Here is a 22,455-nt window from a genome sequence, read left to right as displayed (position 1 = left end):
TACACAGAACTCCCCCCTAGAGCGCTAATTTTGTTTTCGACTCATGAGATAAATCTTCCAGCCCTTCTGCCCCCCCCCCCCCCCCCCATTTTGAATTATGACAGCGTAACGTCAAACTGTCAAGCGGATGTGGGCTAGTTGAGAGTCACGATGCTGCTGTTGCTGTCGCTGCAGGTTTGAAGCACAAGTGACTTCCCATTGTGCCCTTCACGACGTGCCTCGGATAAGCGCTGCTGCAGGAGAAGCGCGGAGGAGTGAGCCAGCCCCAGAGCCGCGGGATGGGACTGGGGGAGAGAGCCGGCTCAGTGCTGTAGAGAGACAAGGAGACACCCCGGGACAGGGAGACTGGACCATGAACTGACTGAGACTGTAAGTGACTGCTGCTCAAATACTGGCTACAAGCCAGCTATGCAACAAGCATCTTTTTTTTTTTTCTTTTTTTTATTATATATTGTTTTCAGAATGGGACTTTATTAAAACAATAAAGATTCATACAATACAGTCGTCTTTCAGAGTAGTCAAGGAAAACCTATTTTAAAATATTATCAATACAGCCGGGTGCAAATTTACCAGAAAACCTTCGTACGCCTGCCTGAAAAAAATCAGGATGTGAGAATTTACATTGTCAGTCAGTAATCAGTGAATGAGAAACAATAGGCATACATGTGCGAACATGCTAGACCTTTCTGTGTTTTAATTACACTGCTAAAAATCTCCTGCTTTTTTTTTTTTTTAATTTGTGACTGTGTGTTCCTTTGCTCTTACTGTTTGAAATTGGAACGTGTGGCTTTTTATAGTCATCAATTAAATTAGACCATCACTAATTTTTCTATTTTGACAATTTTCCATGAGTTCCAGTAATTGCGGTTTGATCTCATAGCCACGCAGAAGCAATGGGGTGCTCTAATACATTTGACAGGGCTGTGTCGGTCCTGTCCTTGGAGATGTTTATGAAAATGTTGCAGCTACTTGTCTTGATTTGTCGGTCCCATTCGTTCTGCCTAGGTTCTTATTTCCTCAACACATGGAAACCTTTGCTGTTTCGCTTTCAGTAGTTGCTGAGCTTGTTCTGAGAATGGCAGTTTTAAGAGAGCTGCGGTTTGTGTTAGAAATGTCCTCAACTGTTCTGTAGGGGGTTATGAAGACAGGCAAGGTCTTTCAAAGCCGCTAAGCTGTTAAAAACACTGAGTCAAGAGCTAGTCTGAGAAACGGTGTGCGTTTCCCGGAGTGAGGAGGGAGGACCGCCCACGGCGTGTCAGATATATGCTTCACTCAGTGTTGGCTGCAATGTGTGGGCGGCTGCCTGTTTGCAAGAGAAAGGAGCAGCTCAATATCTGTGTGGGAAATTATGTTCTGATCTGTCTCGGACTATGCGTGGAAGATTGACCCTGCCCTGTCTCTCCGTCTCTTCCGCCTTGTCTTTCAGAGTGGCAGCAGCGTTGGGTGCGGAGCGATGGAGCCCCAGGGCCCCCCCCTGCTCACTCCGTCCCCCACAGAGAAGCGGCGCGCCTGGGTGAGGAGCAGCCGGCACTGGCTCACTCTGGAAGAGGGGGTGATCCCGCAAGCCTGTGAACCCCAACTTGATGAGGTCTTCCTGGAAGGTACCTGTTGTCTGCTAGGGCTTCCAACTTCCACGACTGAGCGAGGGATTTAGAAATGCCAGATGAAACCTAATGTAATGACAGACTGCAAAAAAAGTGGCCTAAATTGTACAGTTAGCAATATGCAAACTGAGGTGGTAGGAAGTGTTTTTGTGATTTGCAATTCTCTATGAGTAGTCAGATTTGGAGATAACAGCTTTTTTTTTCCGCAGGAAGCAAGGCTGGAAAGATTGAGAGCTGGCTGCAGGACTGTGGGTAAGGCTTCTGCTTTGACGAGAAGGCTGCAAGAGTGCAGGGGAGAGAGGCGCACAGGTCTGAGGGTTGGGGGTACTGTCTAACCTTGCAGCCAGGCAGTGCTGTGTGAAAGGCGGACCCTGCTTTCCAATATTAAATTGACAAACCCTGGCAAGTTCTGAAATTGGGGCCGGAAAATAAGTGATCTTAGTTAGGACAGACGACAACAGCAGAATGACTGTTCCATATGACGCCATAGACACCTGTAACACAGGCTAGATCAGCCAGGGTATCTAGAGCGCCATCTAGTGGACAGCAGTGTGTTCACAAGATCCCGCCAGCCTTTATTTCTATAAAAGACACCGATCTAGCCTGGGTTACACAAGGCTGGCAGCTGGAACAGAAAAGCAGCTCCTGAAACTCAGGTCCAAGCAGATTCAAATATATTAAACATGATGTTTGGTTGATTGCAATAAGAATTGCAATCAGAATGAATCAAGCATCATAACGTTTGATTTTATTAAATTACAAGTTGGGGTTAAGCACAGCAGAGGAAAGGAACGAGAAATCTACAGTAGTAAACTTAAACTGTAAAATGGATTGCATGACCATGGGAAAAACTATTCTACCAAAACTAGCAGTGCAGGGATGGAAATAAGACTCCGACTGCATAGCGGTTTAGTCCGTTCCAGGTTTTACTATGAGCTTGATTAGCTAGTGTATGGGTCACAAGCTCCGGTGTGTTTGATTAAACTCATAGAAAAAACAGGAATGGACCCAACTGCTATGCACTGGGAGTCTTATATCAACCCCTGCAGTGCAATAATTCTTATTCTGAGCAGCGCAGTGTCTTTGCAGGTAACATTGCCGCATTAGGCTGGTTTCCTGTGTTACTTGAATAGCCCACACTTTGTTTTACAGTTCTAGTAAATTCAAGGGCTTAAAATAGCAAGGGCTTAAAATAGCAATCATGTGATTTCTAAGGGAATAAAAATAACGTCTGATTTTTTACCCCTTAGAATAACATACAGGCTCTATTCTTGTGTTCCTAAATCTCAATCTCGATTTCGCATACGGTAGATTCTTCCTGGTGTAGATTGCAGTTTTATGCAATGACAGCAAAAGGAAAAGGAACGAATGTTGCCCCCACATCCAGACCTGTGCACGTCATCTGTATTTCAGCCGGCTGTCATTTTCCGAAGCTTGAAGGAGCAGCTCTGCTGTCCCAGTTGACTGTCACAGATAGATGTGACCCCCGTGCATCAGTTGAGTCTGCTGTCTTTGTGATGAGGATGATATGTTTCTGTGCGTTTCAGATCGGCCACAGAGTTCTTCCCTGAAGACTCAATCAATCGAGCTGCTGGTAAGCACTAAATCACTTTTTCGGGACGCCACCTGCTTCCTAAGGATAGAATTACGTTCAGGGCTACCAAGCCACCTGCTAACCCAAACCACGTGGCCTTGCCAAGTCCCGAAGCTAAGCAAGTCAAAATGATGCCTGCTGGAATTTGAGCAGGAAATTCCTTTGCCCAATGCAATTTATAATTTTGAAAATCACTTTCCATTGTCTGTAATGACTGTGTATTTAATTAGTAGCTACTCAGCAAATACACGTGTTCTTACATGTCATTACAATATTATCATGTTATAATGTACGTCACGTGTAAAGCGTGTACATCTTTTTGCACTATATATATATATATATATATATATATATATATATATATATATATATATATATATATATATATATATATACACACACACACACACAATAGTACGAGACAGGAGTGAAGGTGATGGTTAGGGAGGATAGAGTTAGGGATAGGGGATCAGATCAGATGGTGACGTTAACTTGAGATTTTCAGTGGAGGCTCCTTGTTTCTTCGCTGTTGCTACTCTTGCACATTTTCCCTTTTTTTTCAGAATCTTTCCTGAAAACTGGATACAGTTTAGAAGACGACCTGACTTTAGGAGCAGAAGGTAACGCAGATCCAAATGACACCAGCTGATTCTGTGAAACATACTGCTGATTGTACAGATAACGTATAACATGAGTTTAGTCAAATGTTTTTAACACAGGTTCAAAAAATGAAACTCTAGGTACCTCTGTCTGATTTGTGGCTGCTCTACAGCAACCATATATTTGCAGCTCCGTAGGTCAGCTGAATTTCTTTTGCTTTGTTACAGCGATCGTGTTAAACAGAACTAAAGATGAACCAACACTGGGGTAAGACTCATTCATTCAACTCACAGAAACAATGAATAAGAACTCACAATCCTCACAGAATCAGGTTTGGCAAGGCTGAGCTAGTATAGAAACACGAGCCAATCCTCTGAGGCTCTTCTGTATTGATGGATTACACACCTAACACTAATCCTCTCTGACGTTTCAGACATTATTCATTGCTGCCACCTCCTAGACCTCGAGGGAAACAGAACAGAGAGACGGTTCCTCTGGGGTAAATATACAGCTAAGGCTAGAAGTTATGCATCACCCTATGGAATTAACTCACGTTGCTTCATAAAGTCGAGTGAAAGCTGCTGAATAATGTTACGTTAACATATTGAATTGCACACCGCTTTGTAGTTTTCCCATATACTTAACGACAAAACTGAAATTGAAAAATGTGACATTTCAAAATCTAACATGAAACCCTGTGCTACTATTGGGGCTTCTGGTAGACTTTAGCGATATCATGCTGTAGTTTCTTTGATTGCATGATGTCAGATAAAATATCTGTCTATATATAACTGCTTTGACTTGCTCATGCAGCTCTCTCACAGAGAAGTTGAATCCGTTCCAGTTCATGAGCCTGGGAAACAGCATGGCCTCCAGCGGACTATCGAGTGGGACCAGTAAGACCGCGTCCAGGTGCGTACTGGGAGTGTACTGGTTCAGCATTCAGCATCATTTCTGTGATCGTGGAGGACTGTGAATGACAGTGCATGATTCTTTTGATTATGACTTATTCTTAGGGCTAGATTCTCAAAGCTATTTACTTCAGCGCAACATTAGCGCATTTTTCTGAATGGGAAAAAAAACCCCACCAATTATAAATGCTAAAAACAAACAATAAACAACTTCATGTTATATAAGCTGCTGAATTGGTTGTTGATAACTGGATGGCAACCTTTTTGGAAGCGTTTCTCCTTGCTGAAAAAGTACATGTGCTAATGCTGAATGGTAGTAAATAGCTTTGATAATTAATTCAGCCGTTAATAATTCCTTAATGATGTTACTTGGTTAGTAATGATTGCATGTGATTATTAATGACTGTGCATGTTTCTTAATGATCGCGCCATGATTCTCAGTGGCTGTGCCTGATTCTCAGTGGCTGAGCCTGATCCTCAGTGGCTGTGCCTGATCCTCAGTGGCTGAGCCTGATCCTCAGTGGCTGTGCCTGATCCTCAGTGGCTGTGCCTGATTCTCAGTGGCTGTGCCTGATTCTCAGTGGCTGCTCCTGATTCTCAGTCGCTGTGCCTGATTCTCAGTGGCTGCTCCCGATTCTTCCCGCAGCGTGTCTGAGATCCTGGAGCTGTGCTCGGAGGATGCCGAGGAGATCCTCTATAACCTGGGCTTCGGGCAGGATGAGCTGGCGCTCCCGGCCAGGATTCCCACCAGATTCTTCAACTTCCCGTCCAGCGTCCAGGGGATCAACTTCCGACTGTTCCTGGAGTCACAGCTGCAGCGCGTGCGCGAGGAGGACCCCTGCCTCTCCCTGGCCAGTAAGACCCAAAATACACAAGAAATACTAACGAGAGAGACCGGAGCGATTAATGAAACAGTTTACAATCAATATTACCAAAGAAAGTATATAGAAGACAGTCTTCCATCTCGGTTATTTTGAGGGTGTACATTATCCTGTATATTATTGTAATTATTATTATTAGTAGTAGTAGTATAATAAAATAAGACTTCCACTGCAGAGCAGTTTGAGCCAGTCCAGGTTTTACAGTCTGCACGCTTAATAAGAAACAGACGTGAATACTGGAATCGATCAAACTGCTCAGCAATGGGAGTCTTATTTCCAACTCTTCATTCGCCTTTTTGTAAGTCTGTTTTGAAAAACGAGCCCTGCCAGAGCTGTGAGGCTGCAAAATTCACACCAAGATGTGAACACTGATAAGATGCTTGCTTCAGCAACCTTACTGGCACTTTAAAACAACAACCAAGCGAGAAGAAACGACAGGGGTATAAGAATCCTGAGCGTTTTGGAAGTTTTGGATGAAAATGAACCCAGATGACCCGAAACACCACTCCTTCTAACCCCCCCCCCCCCTCTCCGCAGGTCGCTTCCGGCAGGTGGAGGTCCTCACCACCATGGCCAACGCCTTCTACTCCCTCTACTCCCACGTCTCCAAGACCCCTGTCCAGAAGCTTGCCCCTCCGGAGTTCTCCTTCTCCTCTCCCATGGAGAAGATCAGCCTGCGGTTCAACAGCGTCCGCAGTGAGCCCCGCTCCCCCGTGGACAGGCTCAAGGACACCATCTCCAAGATGTGCCTGTACACTGGCTCCAGGGAGTCCCTGGGCTCCCCGGGGCCCTCCCCTCGAGCTAGTCCCAAGAAGAGGAGCAGCATGCCCAACGTGGTGGAGAGGATCCTGGAGATGTCCGAGGCTGGAACCCCAAAGCAGCTGAGCAGGGCCGGGTCCGGGCAGGACCCAGCGGAAGGGCTTTCAAGCTCCGGTTCTGTAGGGGGTTCTAGAAGCCCCGTCACGGGGTGTGCTCTAGAACCCCTCTGGCGTTCTGAATCAGGAAAGTTCTGCCAGGATGTTATCTGCCCGCTAATTGTGGAAATGGTGCATAAAGAACCCTTTGCTTGTTTGGTTCATACTGAGATGGAAGGCAATGTTGGATCTGTGGGTTTGACTCTGCAGCCTAGCGTTGGTTTGGGTAAGACAACCGGCACGCGAGAGGCATCCAGCGAGGAGCCCGTCACTGTGAAGGCTCACAGATGCCTGAGGGATGGGTCATTTCCACAGTCGTGCACAGAGAGGGGCACCAGGGCTTCTGAAGATGTTTCTAGAGATCCTGAGGCGATCCTCGACCCAGTCTGCAGGACAACCGTCAACTGCACGGAGGGAGATCTGGGCTTGGTTGAGGAGCTGGATCTCTCCGAGATTACTATGGAGCGGTTTGGGGACAGCGAGCAGAGCGGAGCCTGTGCAAAGCTGAAAGAATCCTCGCCGTTCCCGGGGTATTTGTGTCCTGGCAAGGAGGGAGCTCACACCTTGAAGCAAGAGAACTCTTTCGAGATGGAGGAGGTAGGCGGTTTCATTCGGTCACTTATTTTATTTTTTTTAACCTCCTCGCTCCTGAGACCAGGCTAAAGAGAAAGACGAAATTTGGCCGCGACACGCGTTACATGTTTTGGGATCCTGAAATATTGAACGTTTAGTATTCTGCAAGTACCCGAGGACTCTCTGGCTGACGGTACAGCGGACAATTTCAAACGAAACAATGTTTGGAATACTCAACAAAAGGACAGGCATTGACACTGATTGCATTGACACTGATGTAGAAACTCTCTGTGCGTCTCCCAGGTTCAAAGCACTGGTGAAGATGACATCAGCCTATTGGAGGCCAGGAATCTGATGACCTCATCTCCTCTGTCAGCTGTCACTACGGGACACAGAGGTAATAGTTTATCCATATTGGGCAGAAGCAGTCAAGGAAAAATTGCTTGGAATGCCGTTGTCCATCCATCAACAGTCCAAAGCACCTCTGACCCTTATTCCATAGTCCAGTTTCTGTGTTCTTGTGCAATTCTGAACCTTTCAGTCGTTCCCCTTTCTTAGCAGAGGTATTCTTACTGCAACACATCCTTTAAGTCCTGATTTCAAGAGTGACCATCGTACTGCAGATTTGATGAACACCTGTGCATTCTGCCAGTTCTGCTGTCAATTCAACGCTTGTCTTCTTTCTATGCCTTAAGGATATTATCTTCTCGCTCATCCTTGCTAGACAGCTTTTTGGGTCTTCCAGTCCTGGGTTTGTCAATTACAGATGATGTTTCTCTGTGCCTGTTGATTATGCTTCAGATACCACACCTTGAAAAGCCATGCAAGCTATTTCACTCAATGTTTTTCCTTCTTTATGCAAGGCAAGGTTGTTATAATAGCAGAAAACACTAGTGGAGGCTTTGAGTAAATTGTTGATGCTCACAATGCATCAGAGTAGACAAATGCAGCATCTTAAGACTTTTGCACAGTAGTGTATATATATAGTATATGTAGCAACACCCACACTCATAAATGTTCCCCTTGCACATCATTTCCTGATATGCAGAGCAGCGATACCGCGATATTGGGGTCACCAGGGGAAGTGACACTGCGTGGCATCTCTTACAAGTTAATCAGAGAGGAAACTGGGTCAGTAAACAGGAAGTGATGTGCATGCAAAACCTTGATAAAAGAAACAAAAAAAACTTCCACCCTTTTTCTTTCAGACGTGATCCTGCGAGGGGACAGCGTGCAGTCGGACAGCAGCGGCTTCGTGGAGGACGACTTTCAGAACCAGGGGCAGAACTAGAAGCAGAGCAAACCCAGAACCAGAGCGAGCCATGCCGGTTCTGCTTCCCAGAATCGGATTGGACCCGGCCCGCTCTTACACGATCCGGGTGTGGTGCCAGCTGCTTCGAGACCCAAGAAGAGAAACTAAACAGATTCAACGAGCGACATTAAGACTGTCATTGAAGACGCTGAAAACGTCTGGTGCTGAATTTATTAAGTTTCTTTCAATATTTGTTTTTTTTTTGAGAGTTATGGGTCAGATCCACATCTTGTACAATTTGCACACCAGCGCTGCCTACAGCTGTTAAATTTGCATGTCGGAATTTGTGTTGTTGGTCTGTTGAAGTTGTGACAGCTGCTGTGGAAGCTGTTCTCTGCACACTCCCCTCTCAAAGGATTGCAGTGTTTTACGATTAGCGCTTGCTGCGAACTGCGAGATGCATTTTTCTATTCCTATTCTGCGGGGAAGCGTGCTGTTCTATTTATTTAGAGAAATGAATAAAGAGTATTTATAACAGAGGTAGTTCACTTCTTGCATGGTTTTAATAAGGATACGCTCAGAATAAGACAAACAGGGACCCTAGTTATGGTCACATTTACTACAGTATATATATACACTCTCAACTGTGTAAAGCAGGGGTCTCCAACCCTATCCAGCAGGTTTCTACATCATAAATGGATAAAGATCTGTTAATCTTGACTAATTAAGCCAATAATTGATGCAATTAATTGACGGCTGGGTTGCAACAAAAACCAGGAGACCCTGCAGCTCTCCAGGACCAGGGCTGGAGACCCCTGGTGTCAAGCCTATGATCAAGCAGACTTAGGGGCTGGGAGACACAGAGAGTGGGGAAGGGATGGAACGGGTTACCTGGCCATGTTGTTGAGGCAGAATCAGCGGGATCTTTTAAGAGCCCGACTTGACCAATTGAGATCAATCAGCTACCAGGAACCGGACGAGCGCCGAAGGGCCGAATGCCCTCCTCCTGTCGGTGAAATCAAAGCCCATAACACTGCAATCTCCACAAAACCAAACTCCTCCTGCCATGATTTCTGCAACCGTCATTTATTCAAAACAGAAGCACCAAAGAACAGGAGGTAGAAAGTGGCATCTCTTAAATCACACACACACACACACAAGTGTTTACGAAGACTTTGCATTGACTCGCACACAGTGTACATTTCCTATTCTAAACACAACAATGAAGGTCACTGCGGCTTGCCAACTATTTCTGCCCTCTTGTAGAATCAAGGGTTCACCACAGCTGAATGAAACAGGCTGAAAGTGACTGCCTTTTCAGCGAAGCCTAGTTCAGGTTGTCTACAGCATGTATGTCTACAGCTAAAAGAGCCTTGGTTGATGCAGAGACACATGTCTCCGGTGTCTATCGATGTCCCCCATCTAAGCGAAAGGCAAACAATAACACCGTAAAAGGGAAAGACATTTGAAAAGACAATAATCGAATTACAGCTCTCCCGCTTACAAAGACGGGCGCGGTCCAGGGAAAAAAAAACAAACATTTGTAACCGTTACAATTAAATCAGAATTATGCAATGGACACAGAACTATATGCAATGGATACAGAAGAGACGACTGGGGATTATAAAAGGCAGATTTCTCTATTAAAAGCTAGTTTTACTGGTAGCTACTATTGGGATCCCCAGAGAATTAATCTTACTGTTTATGCAAAGTTCGTAATAAAATGTTTATATTGGACCATACAGTACAGCCCCGAGTCAGCATGGTATAGAAAACTTTCTAACAACTATCATTATTTTATTGATAACAAAAGTGTGTGTGTGCGTGTTTTGTTGTTTTTTTTTTTTTTTAACAAAATGAATTCGAGTTAAAAACACCTGCTTTTCTGAGTAAAACGTAGGTGTGCATAGGTATTAATTTCTAATTTGTTTTTAAATAATAATACGCACACAGACACACACACACACAATATAATACATTACCTTCCCCTGGGACTCCAAAACATGCTATCCTGCAACACCAGGACATGACACAGTTCTGATACACAAACGTCACATAGGCCCCCATGCACAGCACAGCCTGCTTGCAGACCGACAATTTTTTTGTAATTGAAACCCACTGATCAAGAACTGTCACACTAATGCCAGAATTAACTGGATGATTCTAGAATTCACTCACACTCCGTTTGGGACTGTTCTCTGTGATGTCATAAGTTTTATGATGCAAACTCCACCCCCATCCCTCTCCAGCAGCCAGGGAAGAACATTCTGTGCACTCAAAGCAAGGTTCACATTAAGACTCGGAGAGCAGTGGTGGTTTGGGAGAGTTTGAAGGTCTGGTCTCACAGGAATCCTGGTTCAATGTCTTTAGGCTGCAGTCTGGGTCCAGTCCCGGGCTCTCACTTGCCCCCTGCCATGATTTTGAGGTACTGCAGGGCGTTGTGAGCGGCGCCAGCCCGGGCTGCGTCCTTCGTGGGGGCGAATCCGTGGCACACCGTGACGGGCTGCGTGGACAGCTCAACCAGACACTGACACAGCCCACTCAGACTCCGCTCCTCTGCAACCAACACAAGACAGACGTACATCTGAAAACTGCTTGGAAGGGGTCCCTACGCGGCGTGCATGGCAAGTCACGCTTGCATTCTAAGTTCTAACTTTATTCATGATCTAAAACTGATCTGCCACCCTCGTCAACCCCAATGTGATTAGTCAATTGTCACTTTTCAGTTTGACTAGTCAGTGCCACAAGTAACAAGCCGGTAAACAAGACTCCTATTGCATAGCAGTGTCACCCATTCCAGGTTTTACTACGAGCTTGATTAGACACAGCGTACAGGCAACAAGCTCAGTGTGTCACTAAACCAGGAATGGATCACACAGCTCTGCAGCGGGAGTCTCACTGCCATCCCCGCGCCCTCAGTGATGCGTTACCGATGTCCAGGTAGCTGATGTCGAATCTCTGCTCCTCCGACAGCTCGCTCAGGAGGGAGCAGGAGTTGCAGTTGGGCATCCCCAGGGGGTTGGTCTTGAGGTGCAGGACCCGCTCCCCAGCGCTGTTCCGCAGGGAGTCCCAGGTGCAGCCCGGGCTCTTGTACTTCCCGCTCTCCGGCTTGGTGCTCAGGTTCTGGGGGTGGGACAGAGAAACGGGCGTGTCAGGAAAAAAACTTGTCAAAGTGTGTCCTCCTACCCTTTTGTCTATGGTGCTTGATTTATGAGTCAAACTCTCATTGCATAGCACTTTGATCCATCCCTGGTTTTACTAGTTTAATAAGACACACCTGAGCTTGTTAGATATACAAACTGTGGCTAACCAAGCTGGCAGTAAAACCTGGAACAGGAATGGGTGAAACTGCTATGCATCAAAAGTCTTATTTCCAGCCCTGTGAAAGCTCCATGTCTCTAAAGATCCTATAATGGGATTAACGGATAACCGTGCACACAGAAACAGAAGTGAAAGAGGCTCACGATGGAGAACTGGTCGTCCTCGTGCTCAGCCTCGTTGCCATTGCGCTGGTCCATGGGCACGTCGTGAATCCTCGCCAACATCTTGGCCGCCGCGTTGCGCTTTGCCAGCTTCTTGGAGGTGCCGCTGCCTGGGAACGGAGGAGACAGGAGCCATCACACCATGCCGACACAGCGCCACAGCCACAGCCCGGTCTTCCAACGCCAGGGATGGAATCGAGACTCCCACCGCATTGCAGTTTGAGCCGTATCTGGTTTTGCTAGCCACAAGACACCCCCCCCCCCCCCAGCTTGTTACCTAGACAGACAGCTCACCGATCTCGACGAATCGCTCGACTCGGCAGGTCATGGTGAACTCCTTCCTGTGGGCGGGGCCAGACTCCTGAGTGACAGTGTACTCCGGCAGCCTCCAGCCCTTCTGTACCACCAGCTCCTGTGAGGAGAGAGCACAGGAGCCATTTCAAAAATACTCCTGCAGACGAGGCAAGCGCAGGAAAGTCTTGTTTGGGTTTTTTTTACCTGCAAAGCTCCCACCGGATTGCACTCTGCTTGCTGCGCCACGCTGGATGTTTTGGTTTCTAACTGTGAGCTGAAATAAAATCAAACGCAGGCAAACCTACTTAGCGTCACAGCTGTTAAAATCACCCTCGACAGATTCCCCCCTCCCCCCGGACAGAGTTTAATCAGAGTCAAAGAGGACGAGCGCCTTATAATAATACTTCTATTGCTACCACACTGCTGTTAATATCACTCTGACAAACGACCTCTGTGAAGGCTCGCCCTCTCTCACGCACGCACACACACACACACACGCACACGCACACGCACGCACACGCACACCTGACCCCGTCGACCAGCGCCTCCAGCATGTTGCCTCCTTTCAGCTGCTTGAGAGACGCCTCGGCCGCTTTGTGTTTCGCTGCCTTTTTGCTCGGCCCTTGACCTGCAGCCAGAAGGAAAGGGCACAATGAATGGGGTGGGAAGACGACTCCCATTGCAGAGCACTTCGATCCATTGCAGGTTTAACTTTGTGCCTTATGTGACACCTTGTGTAACTGTATACAAGAACTTTGCACAGGACGTAGAGAACACATTTACACTTGAGGTTCTGTAAAGGACAGTTCTTCAGTGATGGAAAGAAGACTCCCATTGCATAGCACTTTTATCCATTCCTGGCTTTATACCGAGTCAGAGAAGGACACACCTGAGCTTGTTGCCTGCACACTGCTATCCAAGCTCGTAACAAAACATGGAACGTGTGAAAGTGCTATGCGCTAGGAGTCATCGGGAATGCTGTGCAGAGACAGTTGAGATTCCTGTACCAGAGCAGACGGTAGTCTGTTGCAGTCCACAGATAATAACGAAATATCGATCTGGATTGCATGGAAACCGGACTGAGTTGGTTCTAAACTCTTAAACAGTGTGATCGTTGAGGGCAGTCGCTAGTCTAGATCGCTAGTATAGTCTGTCGGGCAATCAAAGGGAGAGCCATCCTAAAAGCATGATCCTGGGCTGAGAGGCAGGTATTACAATTATTATTATGAAGTCATTTAGCAGATGCTTTTATCCAAAGTGACTGACAGAGACGAGGGGGCGAGTTATGCATCGCAACTGCTACTGCAGAGTCGCTTCCAATAGGACCTCGCTTGTTTTACTTCTCAACCGAAGGACGGAGCACAAGAGGGTTCAGTGACTTGCTCAGGGTCACAGTGAGTCAGTGCCTGAGCCGGGATTCGAACCTCCCGGTATCAAGACCCCTTTCTCTAACCACCACCCCCCAGCCTCCTGTGTGGCTCCTCAGGGAAGACTTGCCTGTACAGTTGATGTCTCCCACAGTCACACGGAAAGTGAAGTTGGGCTGATGGGCTTGTCCCTCAGCTTTCAGCAGATCGTAGACGGGGGTCTTCCCTATCCTTGTTCCATACTCCTGCAGCAAACTGATGGGGGTCTTGCCAGGGTTCAGAGCCAGCATTTGCTCAATACTGGAGCGGGAGAAAAACACACACACACAGAATAAAACATGCACGCTTAGGTTTACGGCAATATTAACAACCTGAAGGGTGTCTAGTGTGAACGAACAGCGTTGAACACCGACAGCAACACAATGGGACTTTGAAAACCAAAAACCAAAAAAACGATCCGCATGCAAGCGGACCTGCCAAACCTCGTGATAATTCATTAATATAATTAAGCCGCACACGTGACTCGCGTCTCATCTTCTCACACGTAACAAAGCCCGCGTCACGCCGTTTCGACTTTGTCTAGTCTGTGTTGACATTGTCCCTCAGCAGCACTTCGCTAGAAGTAGAAAACGAATCGTACACATGCATATTATTAGCTGTACAGGCCCCTAATTGCAATGCTCGTATGATTAATCTTGCATGCACCAGCGCCGGCTGCATTTCACTCTCCTGCGTGGGAAGCCTAATCACGCGCGTGTCCACAGTCAAGCACCTACCTGGGGCTCCCGGGGCTCGTCTTGCAGTTTGGGGTCGTTTTCTCGTCGCTCATTCCCTACTTACACACAGTAAACTGCGACAATTGCACACCTACGACACCCCCTTATGCAAATAGGACCCCCCCCCCCCCTTCTTTTTTTAAACGAACTGTTTTTATTTTTTTTTTAATACCGGTAGAAGGAACCCCGTCTCAAATGGAAACAGGTCTGCCATCCGGGCCCGCCCGGTGCATTCTGGGATCTGTAGTTCTGCACTGGGAGTTTTCGTACAAGGAAGGAACGATTGTCTTAATACGGGGGGGGGGGGGGGGGGGGGGGATTTACATTTTGTAATAATAATAATATAATAATAATAATAATAATAATAATAATAATATGTAGCTGTTACTGTAAAAAAAATGTAATTTTAAGCTGGTATTTTCGTCAGCTCAGTAACATGATGATGGTCCAGTTTGGTTACATTATCCGACAGGTAGATTTAGTTGCAGATACACAAACCCCTCCTTCACATTACTTAACTCTGAATTTAAATAACTCTTCTGATGCCCATAACTGGCTGATGCCCGCTGAAGCCCAGTTGGTGAATATCTCCACGCTGTTGCAGGGGCAGGGGGCAGGGGCAGTCCCCCGGGGGCCGGGGGGGCCAGGGGTCCAGGGGGTCCCAGGTGGCCAGGTCCAGGGTCAGGGGGCCCCCCCCAGGGGTCCAGGGACCCCCGGTCCCCCAGGGGGCAGGGGGTCCAGGGGTCCAGTCCCAGGTCCCCGGTCCCAGGGTCCCCCAGGGGCCAGGTCCAGGGTCCAGGGTGGCAGGTCCCCATGCATCCAGCACTACGTACCCGCACTACAATGACCACTACACCTAAGAACCTTTCTTTGGTCAACGCAGCCGTCAATCATTGTTATTTTCATCCCGCCCCCGCGACGTGATTGAGTTAAACACCTATCAATAACAGACTCGTGTTTTCAATTGGTCAGAAAAGTTTCAGACCCCCCACCCCCCCCCTCTCCGAACGCAACCAAGAACCCCTTCAGCCAATCGCTGCCTTTCTTCCCGCCCTCTTTAGATTGATTGGGCGTTCTGTGTCAATACAGAACGCACTGCGGGCCGATGCCTCGTCGGTGATTGGCTGAGCCGCCGTGGACTCCTCCCACCGCGTTGCCAGTCTGCGGGGTCTGCGCTTCGCTGGCGATGGAAGGTGTGTTGCTGAAATGGACAAACTATTTCTCCGGTAAGATTTTAAACAGCTTTATTGCATTTGTATCGCCGTTGCACGGACTTGTGACTCGGCTTGACAGCCGAGACAGGATTTGATCAAGCGGAGATTTGTTAGCTCAAGCTGCTTAAAAAACTGATCTGTGAAGCTTAGTGCTCTGTGTCTGTGAAATGAACACGTTTACAGAAAAAAATAATAAAAGCAAAACAAATCGCAGGGATGGATTGTCGAATTCGACTCGGGTCTCTGTGTGTGTGTACTAAAGAAAGTTTAGTAAAGGCGATGCAGAAAGGAAAAGCAAGAGTCGCATAACCGGGTTCACTGCAAAATGTCCGGGCAAATGTGGGCTGAGCTTCAGCAAAGCTGTTCACAAAGTTTCTTGTTGAAATTCTGTTCCAAACCCTAAAAATAAACAAAAAAAACCCAACTTTGATAGAAGTCACGCTTTCTATGCGTTGCACTCCCAGAACAGTTTCACGAAAAGCAAAGCTCCGGTTTTCGTTTTCATCGAAGCAAGCGGCTTCGCCCAGTCCTTTTGAAGCTGCACACATGCTCTGTCATTTTGAGAGAGCTGAGGGGGGTGCTGTTTCCAATGCAACTCTCCACACACACTTCCACCCCCGCCCACCTTTGCTGTAGGTCAACGATTCCAGCTGAGTGAGTTTCAGCTGTAGGGATGTAAATACGACTCCTCTCGCATAGCAGTTTCACCAGTTCCAGCTTTTATTAGGAGCTTGATTTGTCAAAGTGTATAGGCAGCTCGCGTGTCTTATTAAACTCTTAGAAAAACCAGGAATGCATCAAACTGCTATGCAATGGGGGTATTATTGAGATCCCTGTAACAGTCTGTCTCTCACCCCTGTTTCATATCCTGCAGAAGGTTGGAAATAAGAGTGCATAGCAGTTTGACACATTCCAGGTTTTACCAGGAGCTTGATTAGCCACAGTCTAACTGTAGGGTAACAAGCTCAGGCGTGTCTGCAGACAGTAAAAGCAGGAATGGATCCAGCTGCGATTGTCTCTCCTCTCTTTTTGAAGGCTGGCAGCCTCGTTATTTCATCCTGGACGGCACCGTCCTCTCGTACTACGATTCCCAGGATGACGTGGGGAAGGCCAGCAAGGGGAGCATCAAGATGGCCGTCTGCGAGATCAAAGGTGGGTCTGGGTAGGGTCAGGGGTGCAGACCCGTCGGCCTAGGGGGCATCCACACTTGGCTTGGGACGGAGCGCGGTTCCTTTTGGAAGCACGTGGGGATGCTCCGAAAAGAGGCGGTCTCAGCCCGTTTTTTTTTTCTGGTTCAGTTTGTTTCAGTGCAGTGTGTGGAGGTTGGTTCAGAAAGATGTTAACGTGAACTTGCAGAAGTAATCCTCTTTGATGTGTCCCCAGTTCTTCTGCAAAAGTCATTTTTCCTCCAGAGTAGTTCACATCAGTTCGGTTCGTTTAGACACTGTGTGAAAAGGTCCTTGGATTCAGGACTGCTTATGTCTTATCCTTGTCTAATCCTTTGTGTCCTTGATCCCTGATAAAGGTTTCACAGTAGAAGCATAGCAAATTGTAATACAGCACGGTGAAAGAATTTTAAAGAATAGCGAGGTATGGTAAAGCATAGTAAAAACAAAAAAACAACAAAAAAAAAAGCATAACATGGTGAACCAGGGTAAACTCTGGTAAATACATGAGGGAACTGCAGAAATACTGCAGAAATATCACAGTAAACTTGTATCTGGGATGCCTTCCAGGAGAGAGAATGGGAAATCACACAAATTGAAGTCAGGGTTGTGACCGGTTTGGCATAGTTTCTTTCGGGATGTCAGACTACCCCCGTCGCCTGAAGTCACAGTTCGGAATGCAAACTCTTAAATAAAGCCATGCCTTTTAATTTTCAGTTTTGTTTTAACCTCCTTCTTAAAATAACCCTCTCTGGCCCTTTTCCTGGGATCGACGCCAACCTCCAGCACAGTGATCCACGCCCCTCGACTTGCTCTCTTAATCAGAGAGCTTGCACCTCCCCTAGCGTGTGAAGTGCAAGTAATCCAGACCAGCCCGTTCTGTCCGGTGATCCCTTTGTAAACAGATCTGAGGCACGTCCGCTGCTTTGCACTCTGGTCCTGTTCTGTGGAGCAGGTAAGAGGTTGTCAGCGGTGTGCAAATCAGATTTTTCTTTCTCATCACTCTGGGAGAGTTCTTGGTAAAAGCCTAGTTCTGGTTCCAGCTGCTTGTGTTTCGTTCTTTAGATTCTCTGGAATGTTCCCAAACTAGTTATTCCGCTGTGGGATCGTTGCTAGATTGTATTAGGAACCGCTCTCTTGCAAATCAGACCTGTTTAGAGAGCAATCAAGTCTTGCAGGTTTCAAACGCAGGTTTCACGTTTGATAAAGTGCAGTGCAATTCTAATAGTAATAATAATTCTCATTCTGCAGTGCATGCCACAGACAGCACGCGCATGGAGCTGCTGATCCCAGGAGAGCAGTGTTTTTACCTCCAGGCGCTGAACGCAGCGGAGAGGCAGAAGTGGCTGGTGGCTCTGGGCACTGCGAAGGCCTGCCTGGCTGACAGCAGGACCAAGAAGGAGAAAGGTGAGAACTGTGCCCAGCCAGAACCAGGGAGGAGGGCGGGGTAGCGCTGAGGGGCTGAGAGGGAGGGAGGGAGGGAGATAGTGTGTCCAGTGGGTAGAGCTGAGGGGCTGGGCTGAAGGAAGGGACGGAGGGGTAGTAACCCATGTGTAACAGCTCTGTCTTTCCCCAGAGCTACGGGATGCCAGCCACACTCTGAAGGGGAAGATGTCGGAGCTGCGGCTGTACTGTGACCTGCTGCTGGAGCAGGTGCAGCAGATCCAGGGGGGTGCAGAGCCCAGGGAGGGGGAGGGCCCCCCCCTCCCCGACACAGAGGTGCAGCACAGTCCTGCGGTCACAATCAGTCACTGCACACCAAATCGTTTTCATGCTGGCGCAGTTTAGAACAGGGCTGGAACAGAGGGAGTGAGATCTCTGAATGCTCTAACAAGGACACAATCGACCTTTATTGGGTATCGTTTCGCTGTAGTGAGTGGGTCGATATATAATGGATCGCCCCTGAATGAAGGACCATGAGAAACCCTTCTGTTTGTCGTTGTTGTACAAAGCCTTTCTGACTGTGTGGCTGCTGGACTCCTGTCCTAACCCGGGACTGATGGTCGCTCTACTCTCTCTACAGAGGATGACCGAAGCCTCCTCGCTACTCAAGCAGACGTGCCAGCAGTTTGTGGGCGCCCTGGAGGACTGCATGCGAATCGCCAGCAGTCGTGTACCCCCAGAACTGTGCCAGCTCTCCCCACCGGACTCCCCGGCAATGATGGTGCCCCCAGAGCGACTGCGCCCCCGGCGGGCAAGTGCCAGCTCCGACATGGGGCAGAAATACAAACCTGCAGCTTTATATAGAGTAGGGTAGAGGGTGCTGGATGACGGCAGCTAATCTCTAGGGGGGGTGAAGCCAGCTCCCACACTGCACCCTGTGCCTATATATATATTTTTAATACTATATACCTGTTGTCATTTCCATCTGATATAAACCTTCTGATTCAAAGACATTTCAGATCATTATCAGGGTAGTAATATTGAAGCTGCGCCCATTTCTTGAGAGAGGATTTCATCCCCGTGTCCTAGTGGTAGTGTTTCTGTAAATGCCTTGCTGGTCCCTATCCTGGGTTGGTTTTGCAGTGCCCTGACACCCTGTAGTTTATTTGCCCGTGCTTTTTCATTTCGGTTTACCACCTTGTATATGCTGTACCGTGCCTCTCTGTGGGCTGTGCTCTGTGCTCGGTGCCCCGTGTGCTGTGCCGGGGCCGGGTTTCTCAGCCTTGTCTCTTTCCCTTGCAGGTGAGCCGCTCAGTAAGTCACACAGGAGCAGTCACACCTGAGAGGTGAGCTCTTCCCACTTTTGGTGATTTCCCAGTTAAGCCACGCTTGCTGTAAGTTGGGCTGCGTGGTTATGCATGCTTGGTGGCTCCCTCCTAATCCAGCAAGAGGACCTGCACTCTGAACTCTCAGAGAGAGAGGCCCCCACTGAACACACGTTAGAAGTGGGGCTGTCAAGCGATCAAACAGACGAATCGTGATTTATCGCGCCATTGAAACATTTTAATCTCAGCTAATCTTGGTTTTAATCGCATTTTTAATTGGTACAATTTCTGCATCCGTCTCATTCAAATTATTATTATTGTTATTATTATTATTATTATTATTATTATTATTATTATTATTATTATTATTATTATTATTACTGTTTTTTTATTGCCGGTTGCCTTTTAAAAGGGTGTCCGTTATGCTCTTAAACTGGTTTTTCATTCCCGTTTTAAAATAGAAAGAGAGATCTACCCTCTGCACAATCGTGAAGGGTAACTGAACCTGAAAGTCCTGCCGCTGACTCTCATATTGTTACAGTGTGTCTCCTCTAGTAGACTGTTACACCAGAGAAAGCTGGACTAGACAGTTAGAAGGCTTTTCAGTGTATATGGATGAATCTCTCTCTCTCTCTCTCTCTCTCTCTCTCTCTCTCTCTCTCTCTCTCTCTGTCTCTGTGCATTTGATGATTTGAAGGGGGGTCTTTGTCCTCTGCGCAGGGTCCCGACCGCGCAGGACGCCCGGGAGGGGCAGACCGTGAGGAGGAACCTGGAGGAGATGGTGGCGCACCGCACCCACCAGAGACTGAGCCAGCGGAGAGAGAGGCATGGGCCGCCAGGCGCTCCGAGCGAGGGCGCGGCCGGTGAGGCGCAATCAAGAAGAGAAGGGGTTACGCTGCAGGGGGCTTGTTATTCCAAGACTCGCGTTACAGCGCACTTTGAGTCAGTCCAGATCAGCTCGATTCGGTGTGAAGGTCGCAGACTCGGCTGTGTTTTAACCAAGCTTTGAATTGGCCCTTCATAGCTGCCTGCTGTGGGCAGTTTGTGCTGCAGAAGCACCAAGAGATCTTGGAGCCACTGAATTTCTCCTTGAAAAACCTGCACACTGTGGCCACCAGGTGGAGCCCTTGCACTGCCCAAGCGTTGGCTTGGATGTATCCTAATTTAAATCTACTACTTATTTCATTATATAGGTTTGGGGGTTCAGTGATTGAAGAAAAGGGGTTTTGATACCTGGCTTAAAATCCTGGCTCAGCCACTGACTCACTGTGACCCCGAGCAAGTCACTGAACCTCCTTGTGCTCCATCTTTCCTGTGAGACGTTGTTGGAAGTGACTCTGCAGCTGATGCATGGTTCACACACCCGAGTCTCTGTAAGGCGTCTTGGATAAAGGCGTCTGCTAAATTAAAAAAAATAAAAGATCAGTTTTAAGGTACAGATCGACACAAACGCTGTTTCCTTGAACCCCAGATGGTCAGCAGAACCCTGGCTCTGGAACACGGAATCAGAACTCTCCACAGTGTTCCTTCTGGTTCTTTGCACCTGTGCTTAAAATATCCTTTGCTGCCTCAAGAGTACATAACTGAATTAAACACGCCAGATAACTGACTGACAGGATTTCTGCCTGTGTTGCTCCCTCACTGATGCCCGTTTTGTGGTGGTTTTTGTTTTGTCTTTTCAGAAGCCAGCTTCCAGTCTGCAGACTCTCCACAAGGGGGCGCCCTGGTGCAGAACGGGACAGAGCAGCCCTCCAAGACTCTGCAGGAGTCGGGCTCGTTCTGAGTGTGACCCGGGGGCGATGCGTGGCTGCAGTGGGGGGAGTGGACGAGGGGTCAGGAGTCAGTAAGGAGCTGGACCCGGGTTCACACTTCTCATTCCTGCCGATTTTTTTGCAAGTTCTGATCCACCGGTGGTCTGGTTCAGTCCAGTCTTGCTTGACTGGGTCGCGGAGCCTCCAGGCTTCAGCGGGGTCGAGTCACTGCTTGTGTTTCAGGGAGCCTTCCAAAGCCAAACCCTGCAAAGCCAAAACAAAACTCTGCTTTACTGATTGGAGGAGCGAAACTAATGTGCCAAAAATAACTTTTTTTTTGTTTGTTTTTCTACATTTGTCTCAAGTTTTGGAGATGGGGCAGCTCGAGGGTAACGTCCTGTGCCCATACACTACTATACACAAAGCTTAACTTCAGATAGCGTTGAATCGGTGGATTCTGTGGAGTCTTGCAGTACCAGGAATGTCTCTCTAATGCATCTCCTTCCTCGAACGCAGTGCGTGGACACTAACGCGTCATTCAGAGCTATTAAACACGCCAGCCGTGTGCTGGGCAGAGAAGCGGGTGTCTGAGTCAATATTCTCTATAGTCTCTATGTGCAATATATTGACTTTTTGTAAATTGCATTTTCCTTAATATTAAAAAAAAAAAAACCTTGTTTGTAAAGCCACATTCGAGTGATGTTCATTTAAAGACGTTTAGAAATACTTTTTTAAAACTGCTGTTGATTTGTTTCTTCCAAGTATTTCTAAATTTAGAGTGGGGTCATTGATGATGAAATGTGCTATATAAATATTATTATTATTATTATTATTATTATTATTATTATTATTATTATTATTATTAGATGAAAAGGTGTGCGGTTGATCCCTTAAATAAATTCTTTACCTTTGAATAATTGCACAACCGTTTTATGGTAGCTTGTCATGTTTCAGCAGATTTCTTCTTTTTTCAGCCTTGTTTATATCCCCTTTTGATTCCAGTGTAGTTTACTCTCACTGAACCTCCAACCTGCCCCTAAATGTTTACCCCTGCCGCTCCTCTCCCCCATTCCTGCTCTGTGTTGCGTTCTGTAATGCTGAATGGGAAGCATTGTTCCAGCTAGCCAGGCGCCGCTGTGAGACACTCAGTGACCACTTGAGTCGCTGGAAACACTGGGAGAGTTTCTCGATGCACTCTGCCGTGTCTCGTCGGTTTCTTTCTGTTTCTCAATTCCTTTTCTAAGTGTTACAGTAAGGTGTGTTTAGTTGCACACATGTTAGTTGCATCTCTGCTTGTGTAATTGTACCCTGTGAAGCTAGGGGTCTGTTTTACAATGCGTATCTGTCTATCTATCTATCTGTCTATCT

At 47.4% G+C, this 22,455-nt stretch overlaps 3 protein-coding genes across 4 annotated transcripts; 2 read left to right on the top strand and 1 right to left on the bottom strand.

Annotated features, from left to right (window-relative positions):
- Positions 1–139: 139 nt before the first annotated feature.
- On the top strand, positions 140–9,297 carry tespa1 (thymocyte expressed, positive selection associated 1). Its single transcript, XM_041241640.1, has 12 exons — positions 140–369; positions 1,427–1,601; positions 1,814–1,856; positions 3,152–3,198; positions 3,762–3,818; positions 4,026–4,065; positions 4,232–4,297; positions 4,612–4,710; positions 5,356–5,564; positions 6,128–7,101; positions 7,381–7,474; positions 8,286–9,297. The coding sequence occupies exons 2-12, from the start codon at positions 1,454–1,456 to the stop codon at positions 8,366–8,368; spliced, it is 1,860 nt and encodes a 619-aa protein (XP_041097574.1). The 5' UTR covers positions 140–369; positions 1,427–1,453; the 3' UTR covers positions 8,369–9,297.
- Positions 9,298–9,396: 99 nt separating this feature from the next.
- tarbp2 (TAR (HIV) RNA binding protein 2) lies at positions 9,397–14,475 on the bottom strand. 2 transcript variants are annotated; one of them, XM_041241642.1, is made up of 8 exons: positions 14,249–14,475; positions 13,603–13,772; positions 12,631–12,733; positions 12,310–12,379; positions 12,106–12,208; positions 11,794–11,921; positions 11,260–11,452; positions 9,397–10,885 (listed from the first exon to the last, which is right to left on the bottom strand). In XM_041241642.1, exons 1-8 carry the CDS (start codon positions 14,299–14,301, stop codon positions 10,728–10,730), a joined length of 978 nt encoding a protein of 325 aa, XP_041097576.1. In that variant the 5' UTR covers positions 14,302–14,475; the 3' UTR covers positions 9,397–10,727. The 2 variants fall into 2 exon arrangements, with proteins under 2 accessions (XP_041097576.1, XP_041097575.1); XM_041241641.1 differs by having other exon boundaries at positions 12,106–12,223; positions 14,249–14,474.
- An 896-nt stretch (positions 14,476–15,371) lies between these two features.
- On the top strand, positions 15,372–21,882 carry LOC121308920 (pleckstrin homology domain-containing family A member 3-like). Its single transcript, XM_041241643.1, has 8 exons — positions 15,372–15,474; positions 16,498–16,614; positions 17,880–18,035; positions 18,205–18,347; positions 18,652–18,822; positions 19,314–19,357; positions 20,057–20,199; positions 21,019–21,882. Exons 1-8 carry the CDS (start codon positions 15,435–15,437, stop codon positions 21,117–21,119), a joined length of 915 nt encoding a protein of 304 aa, XP_041097577.1. The 5' UTR covers positions 15,372–15,434; the 3' UTR covers positions 21,120–21,882.
- The last annotated feature ends 573 nt before the right edge of the window (positions 21,883–22,455 follow it).

This window comes from Polyodon spathula, unplaced genomic scaffold (assembly GCF_017654505.1).
Source record: "Polyodon spathula isolate WHYD16114869_AA unplaced genomic scaffold, ASM1765450v1 scaffolds_806, whole genome shotgun sequence".
Classification (NCBI taxonomy): Eukaryota; Metazoa; Chordata; class Actinopteri; order Acipenseriformes; family Polyodontidae; genus Polyodon; species Polyodon spathula.
The sequence above is the reverse complement of the archived record's forward strand: the minus strand, read 5'-3'. Positions and strand labels throughout refer to the sequence as shown.

Coding starts and splice junctions, on each gene's coding strand:
- tespa1 (XM_041241640.1), top strand. CDS start 1,454: ATGGAGCCCCAGGGCCCCCCCCTGCTCACTCCGTCCCCCACAGAGAAG. Junction 1,602..1,813: donor TGATGAGGTCTTCCTGGAAG/GTACCTGTTGTC, acceptor TTTTTTCCGCAG/GAAGCAAGGCTGGAAAGATT. Junction 3,199..3,761: donor CTCAATCAATCGAGCTGCTG/GTAAGCACTAAA, acceptor CTTTTTTTTCAG/AATCTTTCCTGAAAACTGGA.
- tarbp2 (XM_041241641.1), bottom strand. CDS start 14,301: ATGAGCGACGAGAAAACGACCCCAAACTGCAAGACGAGCCCCGGGAGC. Junction 12,380..12,630: donor GCGCTGGTCGACGGGGTCAG/GTGTGCGTGTGC, acceptor ATTTTATTTCAG/CTCACAGTTAGAAACCAAAA. Junction 11,453..11,793: donor AGGACGACCAGTTCTCCATC/GTGAGCCTCTTT, acceptor TCCCACCCCCAG/AACCTGAGCACCAAGCCGGA.
- LOC121308920 (XM_041241643.1), top strand. CDS start 15,435: ATGGAAGGTGTGTTGCTGAAATGGACAAACTATTTCTCCG. Junction 16,615..17,879: donor GGCCGTCTGCGAGATCAAAG/GTGGGTCTGGGT, acceptor CTCATTCTGCAG/TGCATGCCACAGACAGCACG. Junction 19,358..20,056: donor GGAGCAGTCACACCTGAGAG/GTGAGCTCTTCC, acceptor TCCTCTGCGCAG/GGTCCCGACCGCGCAGGACG.